This window comes from Aptenodytes forsteri, unplaced genomic scaffold (genome assembly GCF_000699145.1).
Source record: "Aptenodytes forsteri isolate BGI_AS27 unplaced genomic scaffold, ASM69914v1 Scaffold199, whole genome shotgun sequence".
NCBI classification, from domain to species: Eukaryota; Metazoa; Chordata; class Aves; order Sphenisciformes; family Spheniscidae; genus Aptenodytes; species Aptenodytes forsteri.
Window position 1 is genome coordinate 286,345 of NW_008795921.1, and position 21,449 is coordinate 307,793.

Sequence of the window (21,449 nt, forward strand, 5' to 3'; positions counted from 1 at the left end):
AACCATTGCCCCTTGTCCTGTCACTACAGGCCCTGGGAAAAAGCCTTCAGGCCTGTGTTGTGCTGCACAAACCTTCAGCCTCAGGACAAATAAACTTGGCCAGCTAATTGTAGTGGAGGAGCCTGTGGGCAGCTCCCACTTTCTATCAGTGATTTGGCCACCTGTGTGTCCTTGCCTTTATCTAAACGTGCAGCGAGAAGTTCTCTTGTGAACATCCTTTCTGTTTGACAGTGGAAGCGATGAATAGGGTTGTTTTCTTGTAAGGAAATCCTATAATAGCTTGAATGACCGAAACGGGGGAATCTCTTCTATGGATGGGGTCTGCCCAGCATGCCGCATGTCAATCAGAGGCACATTCAATGCTACATCACCTGGAGTTCCCACCACCTAAAGGGACATAAGATTATCTATGCTATTTTCCCCTTCCCACTAGGTATAGATATATATGTAGTGCACTGAACTACCATTGTAGGTATAGGTATATAAGTAGGTTGAAAAAAACTGATGTATTTTAAAATGAAGTACGGGGGGTGCAGTCATTCTTTTTTTTTGCCTATATAAAAATAATTTTAATAAAGCAGCAAGCTTTTTTATTATTATTTGAGCTAACTAAGTACAGTCATGCTGGAATAAATTATATTCAACATCACAAATTTTGAAGAATGTGTTGAGCTATCTCTTTGACAGCAGAAAGTGCTTCTAAGCAAGTTGGTTTAATTTCCTGAGGAGGAAGCAAAAATCCGTAAGTTCCTGTGTCCCGAAGCTCAATGGTAAAAGAATATTTAATACCAAGATCGTAAGCCCAGTCGTCTGAACCTCCAGGAGCTAAATCTATGGGAGGAAGGGAAAACAGGTAAGTTACCTGAAACCAGAGCTTCAGTTTTCTGTTCAAAAGCTGTCTTCTGATGCTAGCAAGGATATGCTGTCATGCCTATTGTTGTAGTAAAGTCATACTTACAAATTGTTTGTGCACCAGGACCAAGTTCATAAGTTTTCTTTGTTGTCCTCTTTATAGCTTTAGCTGCTTTCTTTGCCAGACTTTCCTGAAATTAAACAAAACATTATTAGCTTTATAGCCTTGTGATAATAGTTAATATGTATGCAGTTAGGATTTACTTAACACTGCTCTGGATCTCACGTTGGTTAACTACTCTTATAAAAGGCTCTAGAAAACCCAGAGAACATGGTTAAAATTTTCAGCATATGCCCATGCTACAGATCGCATTTCTGCTGTAGCTAGATAAAAAATACAGATGGGACCTTACCACCACTTCAGGCAGCAAACTGTTGTCAAACCATTTGTTCCCACTTGTCTCATATTTTTCCTTTTCCGCCACAGTATTTAAGTCACTGTTGATTTATGTAGTATTGACAAAAACAGCAGAAAAAGATTTTCATTGAGGGAATTCTACTCTTAAGCCATGAAGACGACTTAAATGCCCAGAATTAGTGCATCTCTTTCTGCTTTACAGGGAAGGAGTCACAAATGCATTATTACTGTTCACACACAACTGCATTTTTTTATTGCAGTGTATAAAACAGTTTGTTTCAGGAAATTAAACAGTAACCAAGACAGCATAACTTTATATGTTGTTTGGAGTTAGTTTGCTCCATATTTACATTACTGGATTTTTTAAATTTCTTCTTCTGAACACACTGGCACTAGTTACCAATGGAAATGGTATATTGGACTGTCTGGGGTTTTGTCTAATGAAGTAGGATGCTTCCAGTGCATCAATTGTGTACTTTTTACAGTCCTCTTATCTATACAACATTTATTTTTTTAAATAAAGTGTTTTTAAAAATAAAATATGTGAAGTGACATGGGAGATGCATGAGGTTGAAAAGCAGTAAAAATGACAGCAGTGTGTGCAAATGTCAGTCATGTATCTTTATAAACTCTCTTACTGCCTGTCCTTATGTCATATAGCATATGAAATGACCTGTCCACCTCAGACATGCGCTGTCTTCTCGTATGGCAAATCCCAAAGCCTGCAAACCTGCTTTCTGGTCGCCTTTACATGATTTCTTCTCCTTTCTTACTGCTAGGTGGGAGCCCTTGCTGCAAATAAAAGAATTTGTTGCCTCAGCACTTGGACCTTAGGAAACACCAAAAAGTGGGCTAGGAAGTGCAGGAAAGGGAATTTCTTGCTCTAGGGAATTTAATGTCTTTAAATAAGAGTAATATGACTAAGCTGTCCACCTACTCTTGTGGCTTGATTACTCTGTGTTAGCAAGTCCCATTTTAGCCTGGATATCCTTTCCAGATCCAGACAAAGCCAGAGTTTTATGGTCAGTGGGAAAAAGCAGCGGCTACTTTTTCTGTTTTGAACTCTGTCTGTCTTCTACGAGAGTTTTTACTGTGTGATTTGGTGGCTCTAGAATGTAAAATTCTACATAAGCAGGATATGTTTTCCGTCCTACCATTAGGACCATTTTAAATAAGTATCCCTAGCAAAAACCTTAATAAAAGTAGCAAGTGCCCACTAGAATACCTCATTGCTTAGTTATGTGGAGGGTGTTTTTCAGAGTTACACACCCAACTAATTTCAGAGTTTGTGTAAACTGTAAAACATAATCAGGAATTTGCACAAGTATCTTTTCAAGGTGTCCAAAAAACCAAGACTGTGCTCTTTTAGCAGCAGCTTCAACATATTGGGGGTTGTTGATGTGTTATCAATCTGGAATAAATGTTTATTTTTCCATAGTCTTCAGAAGAAGCTTGCTGACTTACACACTGCTAGACCAGCCCAGACTTCTTTGAGTTCTTAAGAACATCAAGAGAAATCTTATTTCCTAATTCTTGATCCTCAGAGCACTGTGACTCCCTCATTACAAGCCTAACCAAGCAGGGTAAGAAGTTCTGAAGCAACTTCAGGAGATGGGAAGACTTACCAGCTCATCATGGTCTTTGCTTTTGTCCATAGTGTAAGAATATGGAAACAATACCAACTGGGAGTAAGAGTGCATGGTTATGTAGGCTTTAATGATGTCTTTGTGATCTCTGACGAAGCGAGCCACTGCTTTCACTTCAGGCTCAGACTCTGGGTAGGGTCCACAGTATATCTCCTGACATTCATAGGGAGATGCTCCTTCCTCTGTAACAAAAAAGCGCACAGTGTTACTCCTTAACTTCTTTCCTTCTGCATTTCTGTTTGTCTAATGAAAGAGTAGAGCATGATGCTAATACACAAGAAATCATGGGCTCCGCCATGCTATGGAAAGAACTCTCATGCTTGTAGAAATCGGTGCGAGCCTACTTGGTTTTCTCACCTACTGTACTCTTGAAAAAAATTGGAGAAGGTGAAGAAAAGAAAATGATTCAAAGGCTGGATAAAAAGTCTTAGAGGAGAGGATGAATATGCTTCATTTATATTCATCAAGAACAAGATTGTGAGATCCCTTCTTAAAATCTAGAAGTACTACAGGAAGAAGGGAGTTCTAAGTGATTAATCTCGGGGAAAGCAAACTGCCAATTGGAAGTTGAAGAAACACAAGTCAAAATGAAGGTTTTTAAGAATGAGGAGAACTAGGCACTGGAACAAGTTACCAAGAAGACAACTAGGATTCACCATTTTTGCTATCTTCAGAATAAGACCAAATAACTTTCTGGAAGCAGCCAGGATCTTTAGTGTTAAATGTCAGCTCTTCATGTTTTAATAAATTTTCTAAATTTTCCCCTTTGCTACTATCTGTAGTTTAAATGGACATTTTATCCTTAAATCTTACGCAGGAATAAAGCTTACTGAGTACTTTAACACCCACAAGACTTTCTTCTTGGGACACTTTAACAGATGTCCATCTTCCAGAAATCAATAATGCCAGTTATATCTGCAGAGTAGCAGCCCTGTAGAAGCAACACAAGCTATTATCATATGATACAGGAGGAGGAAACATCTTCTGGTGCCAGTGATATCTACGGAAGATCTATAGCATGCCACAAAGTAGTGGGGAGCATATCTGGACCCCAAAAACACTTAAAAATTTTGAGAGAGAGATATATATGTTTTAATTAATTAAAATTTGCAAGGCTCCGTACAGGTGTATTTGGGTGAAATGTAGTTGTGACAGACAGAAAGACTAGGTGATGTGGTGGTACCTGGCTGTCGATGTTAAGAATAAGCCTGTATTTTCATGCATTCAACTGTTCCACAGATACTGCAAGCCCCTTTATAATATCAGTGGCTGAAAATAAATCCTCAGATGACCTACACCCTTGTATGACACAGCAGAAGCAGCAGAAATAATACAGTGAAGAGAGCAGGCTGTGGGGGAGAAGTGGCGACAGAGGCACCGAGTCTGCAAGATGCAGGCTGGGAGGCCAGAAACAAGGGTACTGGGGCAGAGAAGGCTGTGGTATGTTTATGTTCTGCGATATATGTATAAGCCGTAATGTTTCTGAATTGAGGGGGATTTCACAGACAGTCCATGAAAATTCATGCACATGAAAATGCAGACAATTCCTGGCATCTATGCGAAATCATGCAAAAGTGGCAAAATGAGGATGTTAAATTCTACACTGTTCTGTTTTACACAGAAGTGAGTACTGTCCAAGGAAAAAGGCAATGAAGAATCTGTTGGCTGGCAATCTTGGATGAATGTTCTGTCTGCTTTCCTAAATTCTGGGTCACACTGAGAACAGCCAGCTAAGGAAACGATACAGAAAATGTGGAGAAAAACTTAAGTCTGGGTTCCAGTCAAATTTAGTTCCACAGAGCAAATTCCAAGTTAGTGCATTGCTTTTAGTGGAGTAATTTTGCTTTTTATTGGTCTAAAAGAAAAGCATAAGGTATCAGTGCATTTAGTATATTTTGCTCTTCATAAAATCCATGAGGGCTTTGTTCATAAAGTCCATAAAGTTGTTATCTGAGCAGCTGAAGAGGAAGAACAGATAAACATGGTGGTACATTGCTAATTAAATGCATAGATCTAAAACCTGGAACTTTGCGGTGGCACAAAGTGTATTCACAAGCAAATCTGAAGCCAGTGGAAGTCTGAACATTTGGCACCCTTGACAAGAACTCTTCTCTGTTTAAAAGTATGTAAGTAAAGATTAAATTGCAGGTTCCCATGAATCTGTGGTCATTTCCCATGAACACAATTGTGTTATTTTATTCAATTGACACAGTTAATAATAATTACAAAAGTGTTATAAAGTGATAAAACTGCAGCTTGGTTCTTTTGAGGATGCTGTTGAACTCCTGGTGTTTCACACAGCTACAGCAATAATGGAGGTTCTACAGTTAATATGTTCTGGATCAAATCTGTTCAACCATTGCTGTCAGTTGCTAATGTATCTGAATCAGTATAAACAATATTTTTATGCTATCTAAGAAAAATAGGATTTTGTTTTTCAGCATTTTACTGACTGTATAACTAAAAGAAGTAGAAACCTAGGGAGATGTCTTTATAAATCATCTGTTTAAGTTATTGTAAGCACCTGATTTTGGTGCTTAGATTCATCTGTACAGTTTTTTCTCTCCAATGACCCTGCAAGGTGCTGAGGCTTCTCTGTGTTTTCAGCCATGTGTAAGAGAGAAGTGTAGCATGGCTGAAAACAGTATGAATACTTCCCTAGTTACTCACGTAAGATGTTTTGGTTTTGCCCTGTAAGAAGGTGTACATTTTGTCCAGACTTGCTTAGAGAGGAAGCACTTTCTAATCTACCTGTATTATTCTGCTTTTTGTAAAGTAGAATCATTTCTCTGCTTCAGAAGTTGTTCACCACCAAAAGTGCTTCGCAAGTTGAATGCACTGCATTACGTAACCTTTCCCTGAAACTAGTATCTGTATCACATAGTTTTTTGCTGTTATTCCTTCAGACTTCTCCAAGTTCTGTTTTTATGGCATATCTATACTGAATGTCGCTTTTAAATCTATGTATTTCATCCCCATCCTCATAATTTTGTGCCTGAAAAAATGTATGTTTCGCTCCATATAATGGTCATGGATGGTAAATAAACATCTTTATTCCCAGTTTAGCAATGGACTAAAATGACTGAAAGTCATACAGGACATTAGTGTCAGTACTGAGTGAAGGCAGATCAGATCCATAGGGTAACATTTTAAGGTAGCTATTCTGCAGACTATTAAAAACCTGTCAAGTGCCTGCGGATAAGTAAATGTGATACAGCCTTTACAACAAACACTGAGAGCCAAAAAATTTTGGTCAGCTAGGCATTACTGAAGGATGGCTGAGGTGATCAGTTCATAGGACATGGTGGATCATCTACTCAACTGGATGGTGCAACAGGCCTTGGGTGACATGGCAAGGGCCACCTCTTCCCTCTTTCCTCCTTCCCACCAATAGCCTGTACCAGGTGTGTCGTGGTGTGATGCAAGGGGCAGGATCCAGTGTCCTGGTCCCCTTCTCTCTTGTCATTGTGCTGGGAAGAGGTTAGTCCCCCGTGTGGCATCTGGGGAGGAAAAATCCTGAGTCCCAACAAAAAGTGTCTCAAGTTGGGGAAGTGTTCACCAGTTCATAACAGATATTCAGCTGCATTTGTCTTTATATCAACTTTGTGAAATGGTGAATGAAAACATTTTCAAAATAAATAATTTTAAAGGCTAAAAGTGAGGCAGGGGTGCAATAGGAAGGAAATTATGTCATACCACACCAGTGCGCATCAAAATTCCTGTTCATGTCAGTACCGATGCACTTGCTGTTACCGTGCGATGAGCGGCTCTTTCTCCACAGCCGATTCTATGAAGAGACATGTAAGCCATGTTCAGGGAAAAAGCTGAGAAAAGTGATGCACCATCTCACTGGTTAGTTAAATGTGACTTCCCACTTGTGCCTCTACAGGTGATGTGCCAATGAAGGGGCAAAAGACCAAGGAAGATTATAAAACCACAACCTGATTGCCAGTGAGGCTGGGTGATAAAAGGAAATGTTGGGTAGGATAGGAAGTGGTCGCATCTGGTCTGATTTCAATGGATTTGGACTGTGGAAGGAGAGGAGAAGACGTACAGTTTGGCTAGGTATGTGAGCTTAGGAGTCCAAGTCCAACCTTTCTGTAGGCATTGCTGACAGCATGTGGGAAGTTGGAAATTTGGTGTGCAGCTGTTGAGGTGTATATGCATAGTTACCCAAATGCGAGCCAAGCTGGGTTGAAGATTGAATGAGTAAAAGAGTGGAGGAGATTTTTCTTTTTTAACTTGAGTGAAGGATCTAAAGATCAAAGAACCATCTCAACGGCTTGGAATTTCCAAACAATAAATAAAATCCTGGACAAAAGATACCTGTTGTACCTTCACTTATCTGAAAGAAAAAGTACTCGGAGAACGAGGCTACCTTGCAGGAGGAAGGAGTGAGTTAATGGCTGTGCTCTATGTGACGCAGCGCGCTATTCAGCTTGTGCTGGTTTGTGCCAGTATTTGTAACCTTGCTGCTGAAGGCTGACACAGGCATTCCCTGGCATCTGGAAGTATTAAAATCCCAGAATGAGATTCAGTCATTTCCAAATGCATTTCCAGCAGCTTGGAAGACACAAAGGTACTGTGGGTCAAATGCCAATTATTTGCAGTATTTGTTGTGGTTTAAATAGGGCAGAGATGCAGAAATTCCAAGCACAGATTAAGAGTTTGGGGCATGCAGTTCCAGGATGGAAATGATGCCCTAAGCATGCACACTGATAGTTCCCATAAGTAGCACATCAGTACGTTGCACAGCCTGTCAAAAAAGCTCTACGTACAGAGGGATGGCTCCACGTGTACTCATAGCCGTCCACATTCATCACAGGCATGACGTAGAAATCAAAGTGCTCCAGAAGTGTTGTCATGGTCTGATCTCTCTCACGCATATGGATTGCCTATAAAGCACAGGGGAAACTTATTAAAAACATTCGTAATAGTGGTTTTCTCACCTTCCTAGAAAGGCACCTGATGGCTTATGTAAAATAACTGCAATTATCAGACCAGTCTACCTCCTGATAGAGGCACATTGCATTACAGAAGTTGCTAAATAGCAAAGTAGCTCTTCGGTTGGAAGTGCCAGGGAGAGTGTAGGAATTGAACTGATACAGTCAATCAGACACACTGCAGTCCTTTACTGTTAATGGGTGGTCATGAGAGAAAGTTGAAGCCTATTAATAGGAAGGGTTGAGCTTTTGCTGCTTGTATAAATGATAGAAACCCTCCCTCCCACCAAAATACCACAAAAGTAGCATAAAATAAAGCAAGCCCAAAAATAACAAGTAACATTTCAAATGGCTCCTTTACATAACATTATTTCTTCTGGTTGCATTGTGAGTTCAATGCACTTGTATGCCAAGAGTCAGTAAGATCTGCATTGCTAATTTTGCCTCACAGCCTATTGTGAAGGCTTTAGTGATACCTAACCTGGTTGTTGGTCCACGACACAGGGATAAATTTTAACCTAGATAAGTGGTTTTGTTACTATTAGAATAGAATAAGTCCTTAATCATATCTTTTTTTTTTTTCTTTATGCCTTACTTAAACCACCTTCTTTCATTTTAAATCCTTCCTATTTTTCCTCAGGCAATGGACTTTCTGTGACTAAATGAGAAATGTCAATCTTTCTACAATCTTAACGACAAAATTAAATGATAAGGAGTGGACCCATTATAAAGAATGCCTAGGATTCGCTAGAGAGAGCTAGTGATTTTAGTGTGTGTGTGCGCAGATGTGTATTAATGTCAGATTTTAAAATGTTACTTCATGAAGAGATACAGAAATAAAATTTGTATTTAAAACACGTAAATTAGATCAAGGGAATGGAGAACCTAAATGTTCAGCTTGTTACTTCTGAAAAATGCTGCAGGGACATGTCACTGGCAAAGTGACAGCACAGCTGGTAATTATTTGGAGCAGCACGAAAAGGGCAAATGCATTTCTCTCCGAGGGAACCTTGAAAACTGGGATTATCAGTGGGTCACAAGGTACATTCAGCTGTATCTGTCCCTAACTCCTGCAATCTCCTTTCAAGTGTTATAGTCATTGAGGTTTTATAGTTGTGACCGAGGACAGAAATAAACACATTTCTTCTTATTATTATCATCATCATTATTTAGTTCCATCACGTCCAAACCATAATTCATGTTTCCAGGACTCATCTATGTTGTTTCTCTGGCTACAGTACTGGTGATTGTGAAGTCTCAATCTCGTCTATCTTATTTTTACTGTCAACTTTCCTTTTGTGAAAAAGTAACAGTAAACAGTATCTCAGGACATTAACTGAGCAAGCTGGGCAACCTCATCTGGGCCAGAAAGGCCTTAGGAGCCTTTTCCTGGTCCATACTAGGAATTGGGCCAGCAGCTCAGCATAATGAGTTGAGCAGAAATGCCTTAAATTCCAAAAGACCAAGACAACATATGTTAAGATCCAAGTGCAAACCATGGATGTTGTATCTTTTGGTGTACCTTTGTTCACTATCCTGAGCAGTGTAGATATTAAAGATATTAAAGATCAGATGTGACCATTGGTCTGCGGCTGCACATCAAGGCTGGTCGGGCTAAGCCCATACTACAGTCTCATCCCATCAGTCATTTACTAGTTTCCATGAACTGGTACTGTGCGTGTGGCTGGCAGTTGTTGGTCATGTTCTGGAGGTCTGAAATGAGGGTGTCTCTAGCAGGGATGGTACCTTCAGAAGAAGGTGGCTTGTGTGGCCTCATTCTCTGAATGAGGCAGATCCAGAAAAAAGCAGGAGCACAAATAGAAAATGCAGAGGCAGGAGGCAGAGTAGCGGTAGCAGCAGACACAGCAGGAGGTGACACATCCCAGCAAGTGCTAAGTAGAGATTGCTGGTGTGCATGCTGGTGGGGAGCTATGCCATGCCTGGAGCAGACGAGTGTGGGATACCTATTGCTCTAGGAAGGCACGTAGGGAAGAGCCAAGGGTTGTAGGACAGCTTGAGCTCACTCTGGGTGTCCTCTGATCTGCTCCAGGCAGTGCCAGCTGCAGTAATACGGGCATGAGACACCAGGTGTTGCATGACCCAGAGCCAAGATCATTCCTTGAATCCATGTGGCAGTATAGACATAGCCCTAGTAGATTACCAAATACATGCTTTTCCTGGCATGCCCTCTCCATCCCTGACTGCTCATAATTGTAAACATCTCTGTTGAATTTGCCGCACGTACTTTGAAGTTTCTTTCATACATGAGAATACATCTGAGCTCTTTTGCATTCGATCCGTGTGACTTTCTCTCTCTCACACACGTACACCTCCATCTACTGACACACACATACATGCAGACACACTCACTGCTATGTATGCAGCTTAGGCACAAATCTCGTGTGTTGGTGTTGTGGAAGTAAATAGATTAAGACTTTATGGAGCTTAGAGCGCAATTGGACAGAGAAGGTAAATGGCATCAAGATTTTTTGCTTTGCTTTGAAAACAGTAATCAGATGTGATTATCTACTCACATGGCCTATGAACCACAGGCAAAAAGCAGGAGAAATCCATTCTCTAGCGTGGATACCACAGTCAATCCATATGGCACTTTTGGATTTTCCCTGGCTTTTAGAAAGCTGACAAAAGAGAAATTGTATTAAAATGTCACCATTGTAAAGTGTACCACATAAAAGTGGAAGTGAAAAGGGTAACCAAGACGGAAGAAGAAGCATCTGTAGGGAGAGCTTAGACTGATCCTGGGCCAGGATACTGCTGTCAGTTACATTCGCATACAGTCAGAGAGCCATATACAGACTGCTTGCAGCAAGCTCCAAACATAGACACCAAGACTACAGCAAGACCTGAGGTCAAGTGAGTAGATCACCAGCTATGCAGGGCAACACACTAGATTGGCTTCAGAGTCAACAGAGGAGGGTATCCACCATGCCAGTATTTCATGCCTTTGGATGATGGCCTAGATGTTGTAACTTCTTTGAAATCCAACAAGGAACCTAATGTGATCAAATGACTTTGCAAAGGTAATGCACCTTACTAGAAGAAGTTAGGAAACTTCTAAAACCCACAAAAATATGCATATAAGTATAGATTTAAGAAAGTGTTCTGGCCAAACCCCATCACTTGCTTACATTAGTACTTGGAAAGTTTTTGCAGTAAGTCACAGCTGTACCTTCAGAACATAAAGTGGTCGTTTTTCATATGATGATCCAATATAAATTTTCTGGAGGAGGTCAGAATGGACTTTCACTACTTCTTCCATCCAACGGTATATCTGCAAGAATCAAGTTAGTAAATAGATCTTCTCCCTATTGTTTTCCTTCGTCCCTGAAAGTGGTCTAGACTTGAATTCATTCTTCCCCCCAAAATCTTGCCTCTTTAGCTGATGGGAAAGAAAAACTAGCAATTCAGCCCACTTACCACTTGCCTGACTCTAATTTCTCTTAAATAGTAAGGTACAGTCACAACACAGTCCAAGTATAGCCCTGAAATTCCTCTTTAGTTCTATTTGGTTAAATTATTATTAATTTCATGTTTTAAATATTTATATGTTGTTTTGTGACTTCATTTTTCTTCTGTATTGACTGCATTTGAATGGCAGTTTGAGGCAATACATGTATGAGAGATTTTGTCTGGTGCTTCTTTCTTTCTCTATGAAGGCATTATAGTAAATACAACTCTCAGTGGTTGAGCAATGCAATGGTAATTATTTACCTGTTGATGATTTCTTTCCCTATCTCCATTCTCAACCATGAGACAAATTTCACCCCTTGAATCTACAGAGGATTGCAACAAAAATATCTTACTTCTTTCATTGAATGGTAGTTTTCATAATACGATGAAGAACTGCGTGGGTTGACTGTGTCATTGACAGTCTGTTTTTCAATAAGTCCTTGAGCATCTCCCATCAAGACTCTGAATAACAAAGAAAGAGCACAACCTCCTGTTAAATAAATGACAAAACAACTTTACAGAAACATTCATGACAACAAATAAAAAATACATACTTGTGTTGGATGGTCAGTTGCCTTAACTGAGCTTTTATGCTATTTATGCTGGATGCTCTGACATAGAAATGGACTTCTCTGTCCTTCTTGATGTTTTCAACCACAACAGGTTGCCAGAGAATGACCTGCAAAGTTTCCGAAAACATTTTATTTTTTTTTTACTGAGGAAAGAAAAAATACTAACATTTAATAAGTATTTTGAAAATAATCAAAGCATATGTTTTCAATTTAAGAGACCACTTGTAACAAGCAGTTTAATGTTCCCTGTGTTGTGTTATAGCATTCTGCTACTGCTGGAAATGAAACGTGTGTATTTAAGAAGTGTTTATAATGACTTCTGCACATAAATTCATAAATCAAGAACAAAGACAGGAACATAACATTTTCTGAGATAGAATTTCTAGTATAATAGATATGTTTAGCTGGTTATTATGTTATATGTTTTCAAGTCTGCTGAGAGTTATTTTCCCTGAGGGTATTTGGAGAATTAATGAAGATCAGACCAGTCTTTGTAGTTATTGTATTCGCTGATGACTTTGATCAGGGAGGAGATAAATGCCAGAAGGGGTTTAAATATAAGTCAAGTTGAAGCAGCAATACAGAGATTAGAAATGGGAGGAAAATAAGAAAATGAGATTCTTCTTGGTAAAATTAAATCTTTTACAGTAATAAAAACAGAAAGCAACATATTCAATAAAAGACTGAAACTTTAGAACCAATAATACCAAGAGATCTAGGGGTGACAGTAAGCAGAAAATTAGGCATGAATTTACAATGTGAAAAAGGTCAACATAATTCTTGGATGCATTCTTGAAGACATACAGCATGGAGTTGCCAGACAATAGGGTTTATTTTTTTCCTTTCTGGTGCAGTTGCACCAGGAATATTACATTCAACTTAGGGTGCCATGTTTCCAGGCATGTATCAGCTGTCAACTGTTTACTCACTCATTTCTCAGAGAGAATATGTCTGCAAAATCATACAGAAAACTCATCCGTGCTTTTAATCAAGACTTTGGAACAATAAATGGTAAAACGTTTGGCCACTGGGTATATTACTGCAATGTGCTATACAAATGGCTGAGCTAGTCTCAGTGTAGCCATCTCAGACATTATTGGCAGGGTAGTGACAGCATCGCATGGCTCAGCATTGTTTGGAAAACCCATCCAAGAAGCAAGCTGGATGCTTAGCTCCCCAGCACCGATTTCCCTGTTGCCCTGGCTAGCCTGCTGTCTGCACTGACATGCACCAGTTCAGATTCAGTTTCTCTTTGGTGTAGGCATTCTTTGAATTGAGAGTAAGGAGAACTAAAGAACTCTGGATTGACACAGCTGAGGTGGCAGAGGAGCAATGAATGGGGGTAAATGGGAAACTATGATAATGCATATGATTATTGATCTCTTTACACATCATCAGCAATGGTCAATACTCCCCTAGGGGCAGCTACAAAAGACTGTTGTAGGTGTTCCTGCGTCTGGGTCTTCTGTTGGATGCTACATGCAATGCGTGTGCTGTAAGAACAAAGCATTTCCTTTGTTTTAGGTTTTTGCTTTCCAACTTGTGCAGCAGTAGCACCTATAATTAGCCTAATAATTCTTCTTGTAAGATGCTAATTTTCAATTGCTGCTTTTTTGCTAGATTTTAGCCATTAAAATTTATTGCGAGGTTTGTGTCTTCCCTTTCCCTTTCTCTTTTCCTTTCCCTTTCCCTTTCCTATTACCGTTCCTTCTCCCATTCCCTTTCCCTTTTCTTCTTATAACTTGAGCAATTTATAGCCATGGAAAAAAAATGGCCAATTTATAACCCTTGAAAAATGTTCAGTTTGCATATTCACATAAATGACTTAGTAGAAACCACCGCATGCTCTCTCTGCACTGAATGTACTGCAGTTGTTCTTCATGACTTCTTGGGGCTCCTGTGTACAAGAAAGTGAAGAGTGACAGTGGTGAGGAAAAGATGGAGGAGGGGAGATTTATTTTGGTACAGCAAAGGAGATGGATATGTGAGTTGACTTGTGGAGGTAGAAAAGAGGAAGGAAGGTTATCAAGGTTTGTGAGAACTGAAGGGAAGGATCAGAAGATGCTAGCAGGGACAGCAGAAGACTAATAGGATTTTGGTGTGGACATAAAATGAATAGGAGCCAAGAAAGACAGAGAAAGACTGGGCATAGGCACCATTAAAAGCTCTCAGTCATCTGAGACACATCCACAATCATCCTGTAAATTATGTTGGTCGAGGGAATGGTTACACCCCTGTTGCAGAGTGTTGGCTTCGAACTGGGAGGGTGTGATTGGGCAAATGCTTTTGAAGAGGAAGAGATGCCTCATTTTAATTAAATACTCTGTTCTTTAATGAAAGATAGAAGTAATAAAAAAAAGTATTGCTTAAGAGATTTTTATCTTCTAAATGCCACTTTAAGAAAAATACCACAAAAATCCAGTCCTGATCTTCAAAGCTGTGCAAGTCATATAGGTCAAGATTGCATTGATCTAAAGTGCTGATGTTCCCTAGCAAATGTATTTCTACTTATTGTGTGTTGGTGCTTTGCCAATTTTGCAGTGTCTTAATACACAAAATCAATTGCAGAAATCTGAGCTCTGATATAATGCACTACTATAACTTTATGAAGGAGGGGTCCCCTCATGTAAACCAGAAGGTAGCGGAGCAATGAAAACCAAGCATTTTCTGAGTTGCTGTATTAGGACAAATGAATGAAAGTGGGCTAAATCTTTTTCGGGTGGTGGTGGGGGACAGTATTAGTGCACTTCGGGGAAGAATTTGGCCTAGAGACCAGAGAGACAGAGGGATCTGTTTACCTCAGTGGTGTTCAGTAAGTCCTGAAGGGCTTCAACCTGTTCGTCTGTTTGTGGGAGAGCCCACAAAACTTTGTCCCTGAAAAACAAGGGTATTTAGGTAAAGCACAGGTACTCGGAACTATTCTAGGTCACGCAAAAGTAGAGAAGCAGGCTTGGCCTTTCTCGTCTTCCCTGGCTTGGCTGCCATGAACTCGAAGAAGATTCAGTAGTGAAGATGCTGAGCCCCGTTCCAGCCTCTGCTTCTGCCAATCAGTAAAATCCATGAAAGAGGTGTTGCAGGGCTTTTTTAGCCAATGTCTACCGCTGGACTCTGAGATCGCTCCTGGGAGCTGGCACCAGCACAACAATAACCAGCCCCAGCTAATCCGGAGTGCAGCAGCACCAATGGAAAACTAGCCTAGACCAGGAAGGCAGCTCTCCTGTTCTCCCCTGAGTTTCTTGGTCTCAGTCACTGTTCAGCAGAGACTTGAGCCCTCCCAGCCTAGCAAAAGCCCTCCCAGTTGGCAAAAGCCAAACGTGATGTTTTGTAGATGTGCAGAGGCTACTACCATTGTCATTCCTACTCCAGTCCAGTTTTTCTGATCTCCTCATTTCTGTCCCTCTGCCAGGTATGGTTTCAGTTGGTCTATTCCACTGTCCTCCCCCTCTTTGCCCAGTAACTTATATTCCCCTTCTACTTGAAACCCATGGTCCGGACACGCTGTACATGAGATGGCGCTTCCCAGCTACTCCATGCCTGACCCCACCATTGGTGACAGAAGTAAAATTCACTTTCTGGAAAGAAAAAATACCAGTTTGCATTGTAAATCCAGCCCTGATTTTCAGTGCCCTGCAAGCCATGTAGTTCAAAATTGCATTGGATAGATAATTAAAATAACCTGTGTGTGTAGAAGGAGGAGACTCAGGGGAATGTCAGACCCCTATTTCCATTTTCTGGGCTGGGGTGGCTCTCAGCCCTCTAATTGTGTGGAGTTGGTGGCAGTGCATAAACCAGGCACTGTGGAAGTCCCTGCCAGCCCTATTGCAAAAGCTGTTCTGAAAAGAAAACAGGCAAGGCTCTCAAAACTAGTGTTTTCAAGCTGCATAACATGATTGTCACAACTTCTTGTTGTGACTGATTTTGAGCAGAGACCTGACAGCATCTGGCAACCAGGTGATTCATCTTTTCTACTTTTAGCCAGGGTCCAAGCAATCACTGTTGTTTCTCATGCAGAACCAACAACACGCCAGCCCTATTTTTGCCTCCACCATCATTTGACAGAGCATCAAAAAGCAATCAGGGATAGGCAGGGTAGGCAGTTTGCCTATTTCTTTAGGCAAGTGCACTCCAAAGCGTGTGTTTGGGGCTACTTTAAAAGTGAATTTGTCTTCTCGTATCTGGGGAAGTCTTTTCACAGGGGAGACCAGAAAAGGGCTGCTGCACCTGGTTTTGTCCTATGATTCCCACAGCCTGAGAGTGCCATAACGAGGAAGCTGGTATGTACCTGTACCCCGCCATTTGTTGCACAAATATTTCAGCTGAGTGTGGTAAGCACTGGACAGGTGGTAGCTAGCAGCGATTCCTCTATAGCTGTCATTGGTAGGACCTGAATGCACTGAACAAGCTGATCCAAGTTCTGCCCTTGCTCTTGTAGTCATGTTTAACATGGGGAGTATTAACAGCTGAAATTGTAGTTGTTGGGCTTCTCAGTTCCTCTGCTTCGATTGGGCATTATACCCTCTTTCATCTGTCTTCTGCCCCACTCCTGTTAGAAAACACCCAGACAAAAGCTCTAATTATTGCCTTTATGCTAATCTTAGAAACAACTTTTCACCTCCAGCTTCCTTGCCCTGCCTGCTGCCCTGGTACGGCTGGACATGTTCATCTTGAAGACGCCTCTTTTCTTTCACTTTCTGTCCTCATGCCCTGCTTCTCTGGTTGCTCTTTGAGTTTGTCCTTAAGAGGATCCCTCTCGTTCCCTTCCTCCAACTTTCTGCCAGGGTCCCACTGGACTCTGTCACTGTTCCCCATCTGTTTTTCCACTCCCAGTGGCAGTCCAGCTGCCATCCCCACACTACAATGCTCAGGTCTTATGTAGCTATGACAGAGTGAGTGGGATGCATTACAGTTCATTTCAGATGGTTTTGATATCTTCATCTGAGCTAGTCACTCTCTTAATAAAGAAACAGGCACTGTCAGGGTCCGGTTAACCTGAGCTAATTTAGATGTGTGTGCTAAACTGGAATGAATTATAACTTAAATACACATATTTTTCTCCACTAGCTGTACAGGGAGGTGAAGGGGACTTGTTCCCATGCAGAACTGTGTGGAAATCCCATATAGTCAGATGAAACCCATCCAGGGGCCCTGGCCACCATCTCACAGATAGACATAAATCAGTGCCGGCTCTCTGCAGGCATCTCAGTCTCTTCATCCCTCCTCTCCATTGCATTTCTCAGTCACTAGGAAGGCCGCCGTCAGCATCACATATCACACAGGCCCACAAAAACAAGGCATCAGCATGGCTGTGTCTCTCTGTCATCATAGTCTGGCTTCATTTAAACCTTGCATGTTCTTTCTGACTAACATCTCCAGAAGAGAGGCCTCCCGACTTGTCTCCAGCTGAATGTCTTACCCTGGCTCTAGCAGGTAGTGTCACTAGAGGAGTGCTGCCAGCATCTTCTCCTGTTCTCCTGGACCACGTAACCTGTTCGTCTGCCTGGAGCACAGATGTCTGCCTGTGGGCTCTCTTTTCTCCCACCTTTCTGCCTCTCAAACAGCCTCCAGCCTTGGAGGCTGCACTTCCCTACAAGTGAGCTAGGTGTCTTTCCGGGGTTATCAGCTCTTTCACAAGTCTCACAATGTTCGGTATTTTTCTTAGAAGTCCAGACGCAGTAATCACACTATAACCTTGCAAAGGGAAGCTTTAATACATGACTAAATCCTCCAACGCTAGCACTCAAATAAAAGTAAAAAGTCAGATATAATATATCACCTTTAAAATCTCATTATTTTAGCCATTTTCATAACCGGGGCTGGGAGGGTTAGACTCATGCTTTCCAGTGGGAAATGCCATATGCTTCTGTAAGGGTCAGATATTCAGTGTTTTATTTAAACATGAAATAAATGAACCTTCGAGTAGCACAGAGCAATATTGCTCCACTGAATTCACCTAAAAACATGTTTAACTGTCCCCATACTTTAACCCTCACACCTCCATAGCAATCCACAACAAGATATGGTTGCAACACAAATGGAGACGAAGATTCTCTTTTTAAGGCATGAACTCAAGAAGTGTTCACCTCTCACAGGTCTGCCCACTGGCTTGTGGTGCGGAGTCACAGAAGGCTGTGAGACATAATTCACTATTATTTGTGCAGGTATTTCAGTCCTGGGAGCAGGCTGTGTTTAATCGTGATTCCTATAGCTTGTTCATCTTGCTTAATGTCACCACATGAGGGGCTTATCCTTTTAGGTCTACCTATTAAAACATTTCAGGTTTTTAAACCAGCTGTACATGTAGAAAATAAATGCACTTTGGCTGTCTTCATCTCTGACATATGTTCTCATGTTTTAACAAAGCATTTGGTTTCAGGGCATTCCTGAAGTTTATCGATAGGTAACAATAAAGCTGCTTCTGAAGCATTGTACAAATACCAAACGGTTATTCAAAAATTATTTATGATTGGAAAAACAATCATAAAAGCTGCTTTAGAAAGAAAACAGATTGTTAGCACTTTCTGAAATTGTTTCTCTCTCTACTTCAAGAAGTAATTCATTTAAGGTCTTGTTTTAAGGCAAATGAAGCAAATTATTTTTTCCCATTAAGTTTCAGAATGCCCTTTATTGGCATTCAAAAGCACTGAATGAACAGAACTGATTTGCACTTAGACCAGAAAGAATAGTTTTAATATGATTAAAAACAAAGGATTTATGGATGCAAAGAAGACTTAGATTAATTTCATTTCCTCCACCATCTATATATTAAATTGAACCACATATCCAATTACAAGAGCAATAAATAAATGTCAACATTTGCCAAATGTTTTCTTATGCAACTTGGAGTTCTTTTCCTTCAATACTTTCCCTGTCTCACTCACCACACACTAAAAGCCAAGTAGCACCATCAGATACTTACCTTGGAAGAGTGAAGACATGCTTCTCTTGAATCCAGATAAATAGGGTAAAAAAGAGCAGGTAAAACTTCATCTTCACGGCATCCACAATGAAACCAAATGCAATTGGAAAGCCAAAGGTTCAGGACCCACATTATTGATTTAAAAAATGTTATTTAAAGAGTGGTTAAAATGTAATACTCTCTCTCACCTCAACCCCAAGCTCCTGGTGGCTAAGTCAATATGACAGAGCTCCCTCCTGCTGGTATTGATGTCACCCATCCACAAAAGGATAAGGTACATTTTGGACATTTCCATATTGACAAGTCACTTTGTCATCTCAGCCTTTGTGTCATTTCATTGCGGCTACAAACCACAGACATAAGAAAGAACACCAAGCGCAAAGTTTTTGTGGTCCCCTAATATTTACGGAGGTCCAGCAGTGTGTTCTGTTCAGCCAGCACGGGTTCATGAAAGGCAGGTCCTGCTTGACCAACCTGATCTCCTTCTATGACCAGTTGACCCGCCTAGTGGATGAGGGAAAGGCTGTGGATGTGGTCTACCTGGACTTCAGTAAGGCCTTTGACACTGTCTCCCACAGCATTCTCCTAGAGAAGCTGGCGGCACACGGCTTAGACAGGTGGACTCTGCGCTGGGTCAAAAACTGGCGGGACGGCCGGGCCCAGAGAGTTGTGGTGAATGGAGTTACATCCAGTTGGCGGCCGGTCACGAGCGGTGTTCCCCAGGGCTCAGTACTGGGGCCGGTCTTGTTTAATATCTTTATCAATGATCTGGATGAGGGGATCGAGTGCACCCTCAGTAAGTTTGCAGACGACACCAAGTTGGGCGGGAGTGTTGATCTGCTTGAGGGTAGGAAGGCTCTGCAGAGGGACCTGGACAGGCTGGATCGATGGGCCCAGGCCAACTGTATGAGGTTCAACAAGGCCAAGTGCCGGGTCCTGCACTTTGGCCACAACAACCCCATGCAGCGGTACAGGCTTTGGGAAGAGTGGCTGGGAAGCTGCCTGTCGGAAAAGGACCTGGGGGTGCTGGTTGACAGCCAGCTGAACATGAGCCGGCAGTGTGCCCAGGCGGCCAAGAAGGCCAATGGCATCCTGGCCTGTATCAGAAATAGTGTGGCCAGCAGGAGGAGGGAAGTGATTGTCCCCCTGTACTTGGCACTGGTGAGGCCGCACCTCGAATACTGTGTTCGGTTTTGGGCCCCTCACTACAAGAAGGACGTCGAGGTGCTGGAGGGTGTCCAGAGAAGGGCAACGAGGCTGGTGAGGGGTCTGGAGAACAAGTCTTATGAGGAGCGGCTGAGGGAACTGGGGTTGTTTAGCCTGGAGAAAAGGAGGCTGAGGGGAGACCTCATCGCTCTCTACAACTCCCTGAAAGGAGGTTGTAGCGAGGTGGGTGTCGGTCTCTTCTCCCAAGGAACTAGTGATAGGACGAGAGGAAATGGCCTCAAGTTGCGCCAGGGGAGGTTTAGATTGGACGGGGGGAAAAATTTCTTTACTGAAAGGGTTGTCAAGCATTGGAACAGGCTGGCCAGGGGAGTGGTGGGGTCCCCATCCCTGGAGGTGTTTAAAAGACGTGTAGATGAGGCGCTTAGGGACATGGTTTAGTGGGCATGGTGGTGTTGGGTTGATGGTTGGACTCGATGGTCTTAGAGGTCTTTTCCAACCTTAATGATTCTATGATTCTGCATTCAGCACTCCTATAGCACATCACAGCCAAGCATGAAGCTGGGTGAGAGGAGTGGGACTTACTAAGTCCGAATGGAAAAATCCTGTGCAGGAAAGCTTATTTTGCTGGCATTTGCTAGCAGAGAAAACAAGGAGCAAGTGGGACATGATACTCTTGCTATTGAGGGCTGTTCCTCTAGTTCAGAATGGAGCACATCGAGTGGATCTCCATCTTCCACAGCTGGCCTCTACCTCTTTCGTTAACACCCGACCCATCCAAGGATTTCAGATTGCTTGTGTTGCTCCAAGCCCTCTTTTCTGTGATGTTCTGACAGCTATGTATTTTCCACATGTCACACTGGGTTAGCTTTTCAAGAAAAAGTACCAGTGACTCTTCATCTCATTATTATTATTTTTTGCATGTCCCAAGATTTGCCTTCTGTATTTCTATCCACTTGTCCAGACAAGACATGCTGAAAAGCTGAATGAATTTGACATGTCCAGAATAGATGATCTCCATATATGTTCTGTGCTTGAACAGTAAATCCAACTTGGCTAGAACACGGCAGGCTTAGTACATGGTCCAAGTCCTCTTCTTCCACACACCAACATAGCAGTTCAAGGCATGGCACTGGTTAGAGAACACCCTAATGGCAGCCTTATGCAGAGGAGAACTGCTCGTTTACATCTCCAGCATCAGACCCACCCTAATGTTAGCCCTTGGCTGAGCATGTCGTATAGGTACAGAATGAGGGAACCAAACCTGGGGCAGTTTCATCTACGCTGTCTGATATAAAAGGCTTTTCAGATGAGTGGTCCCCAGAAACACAACATGGTTTTGTTCCAGGGAGAATTCATTCCAGAAGAGGACCGAGGAGTGAATCAACACATGTGCAATGGGGACACCAGGGAGCCAAGACCTGGGAGTGAATGGAGGAACTAAATTATTTGATGCTGTAGGTATAG

General features: G+C 41.8%; 1 protein-coding gene across 1 annotated transcript; it reads right to left on the reverse strand.

Moving 5' to 3' along the window:
• Window positions 1–646: 646 nt before the first annotated feature.
• On the reverse strand, window positions 647–18,889 carry CPB2 (carboxypeptidase B2). The gene is made up of 11 exons (XM_009284909.1): window positions 18,819–18,889; window positions 14,701–14,776; window positions 11,885–12,009; window positions 11,684–11,792; window positions 11,050–11,151; window positions 10,394–10,498; window positions 7,695–7,811; window positions 6,613–6,703; window positions 2,896–3,098; window positions 959–1,043; window positions 647–831 (listed from the first exon to the last, which is right to left on the reverse strand). The coding sequence occupies exons 1-11, from the start codon at window positions 18,887–18,889 to the stop codon at window positions 647–649; spliced, it is 1,269 nt and encodes a 422-aa protein (XP_009283184.1).
• Window positions 18,890–21,449: the final 2,560 nt, after the last annotated feature.

Excerpts from the sequence above, each read along its gene's own strand:
- CPB2 (XM_009284909.1), bottom strand. The coding sequence starts at position 18,889 with ATGAAGTTTTACCTGCTCTTTTTTACCCTATTTATCTGGATTCAAGAG. Across the intron at positions 11,152-11,683 it reads ACTACCATTCAATGAAAGAA|ATATACCGTTGGATGGAAGA; the intron begins GTAAGATATTTT and ends TGATTCTTGCAG. Across the intron at positions 1,044-2,895 it reads GCAAAGACCATGATGAGCTG|GAAAGTCTGGCAAAGAAAGC; the intron begins GTAAGTCTTCCC and ends GTTTAATTTCAG.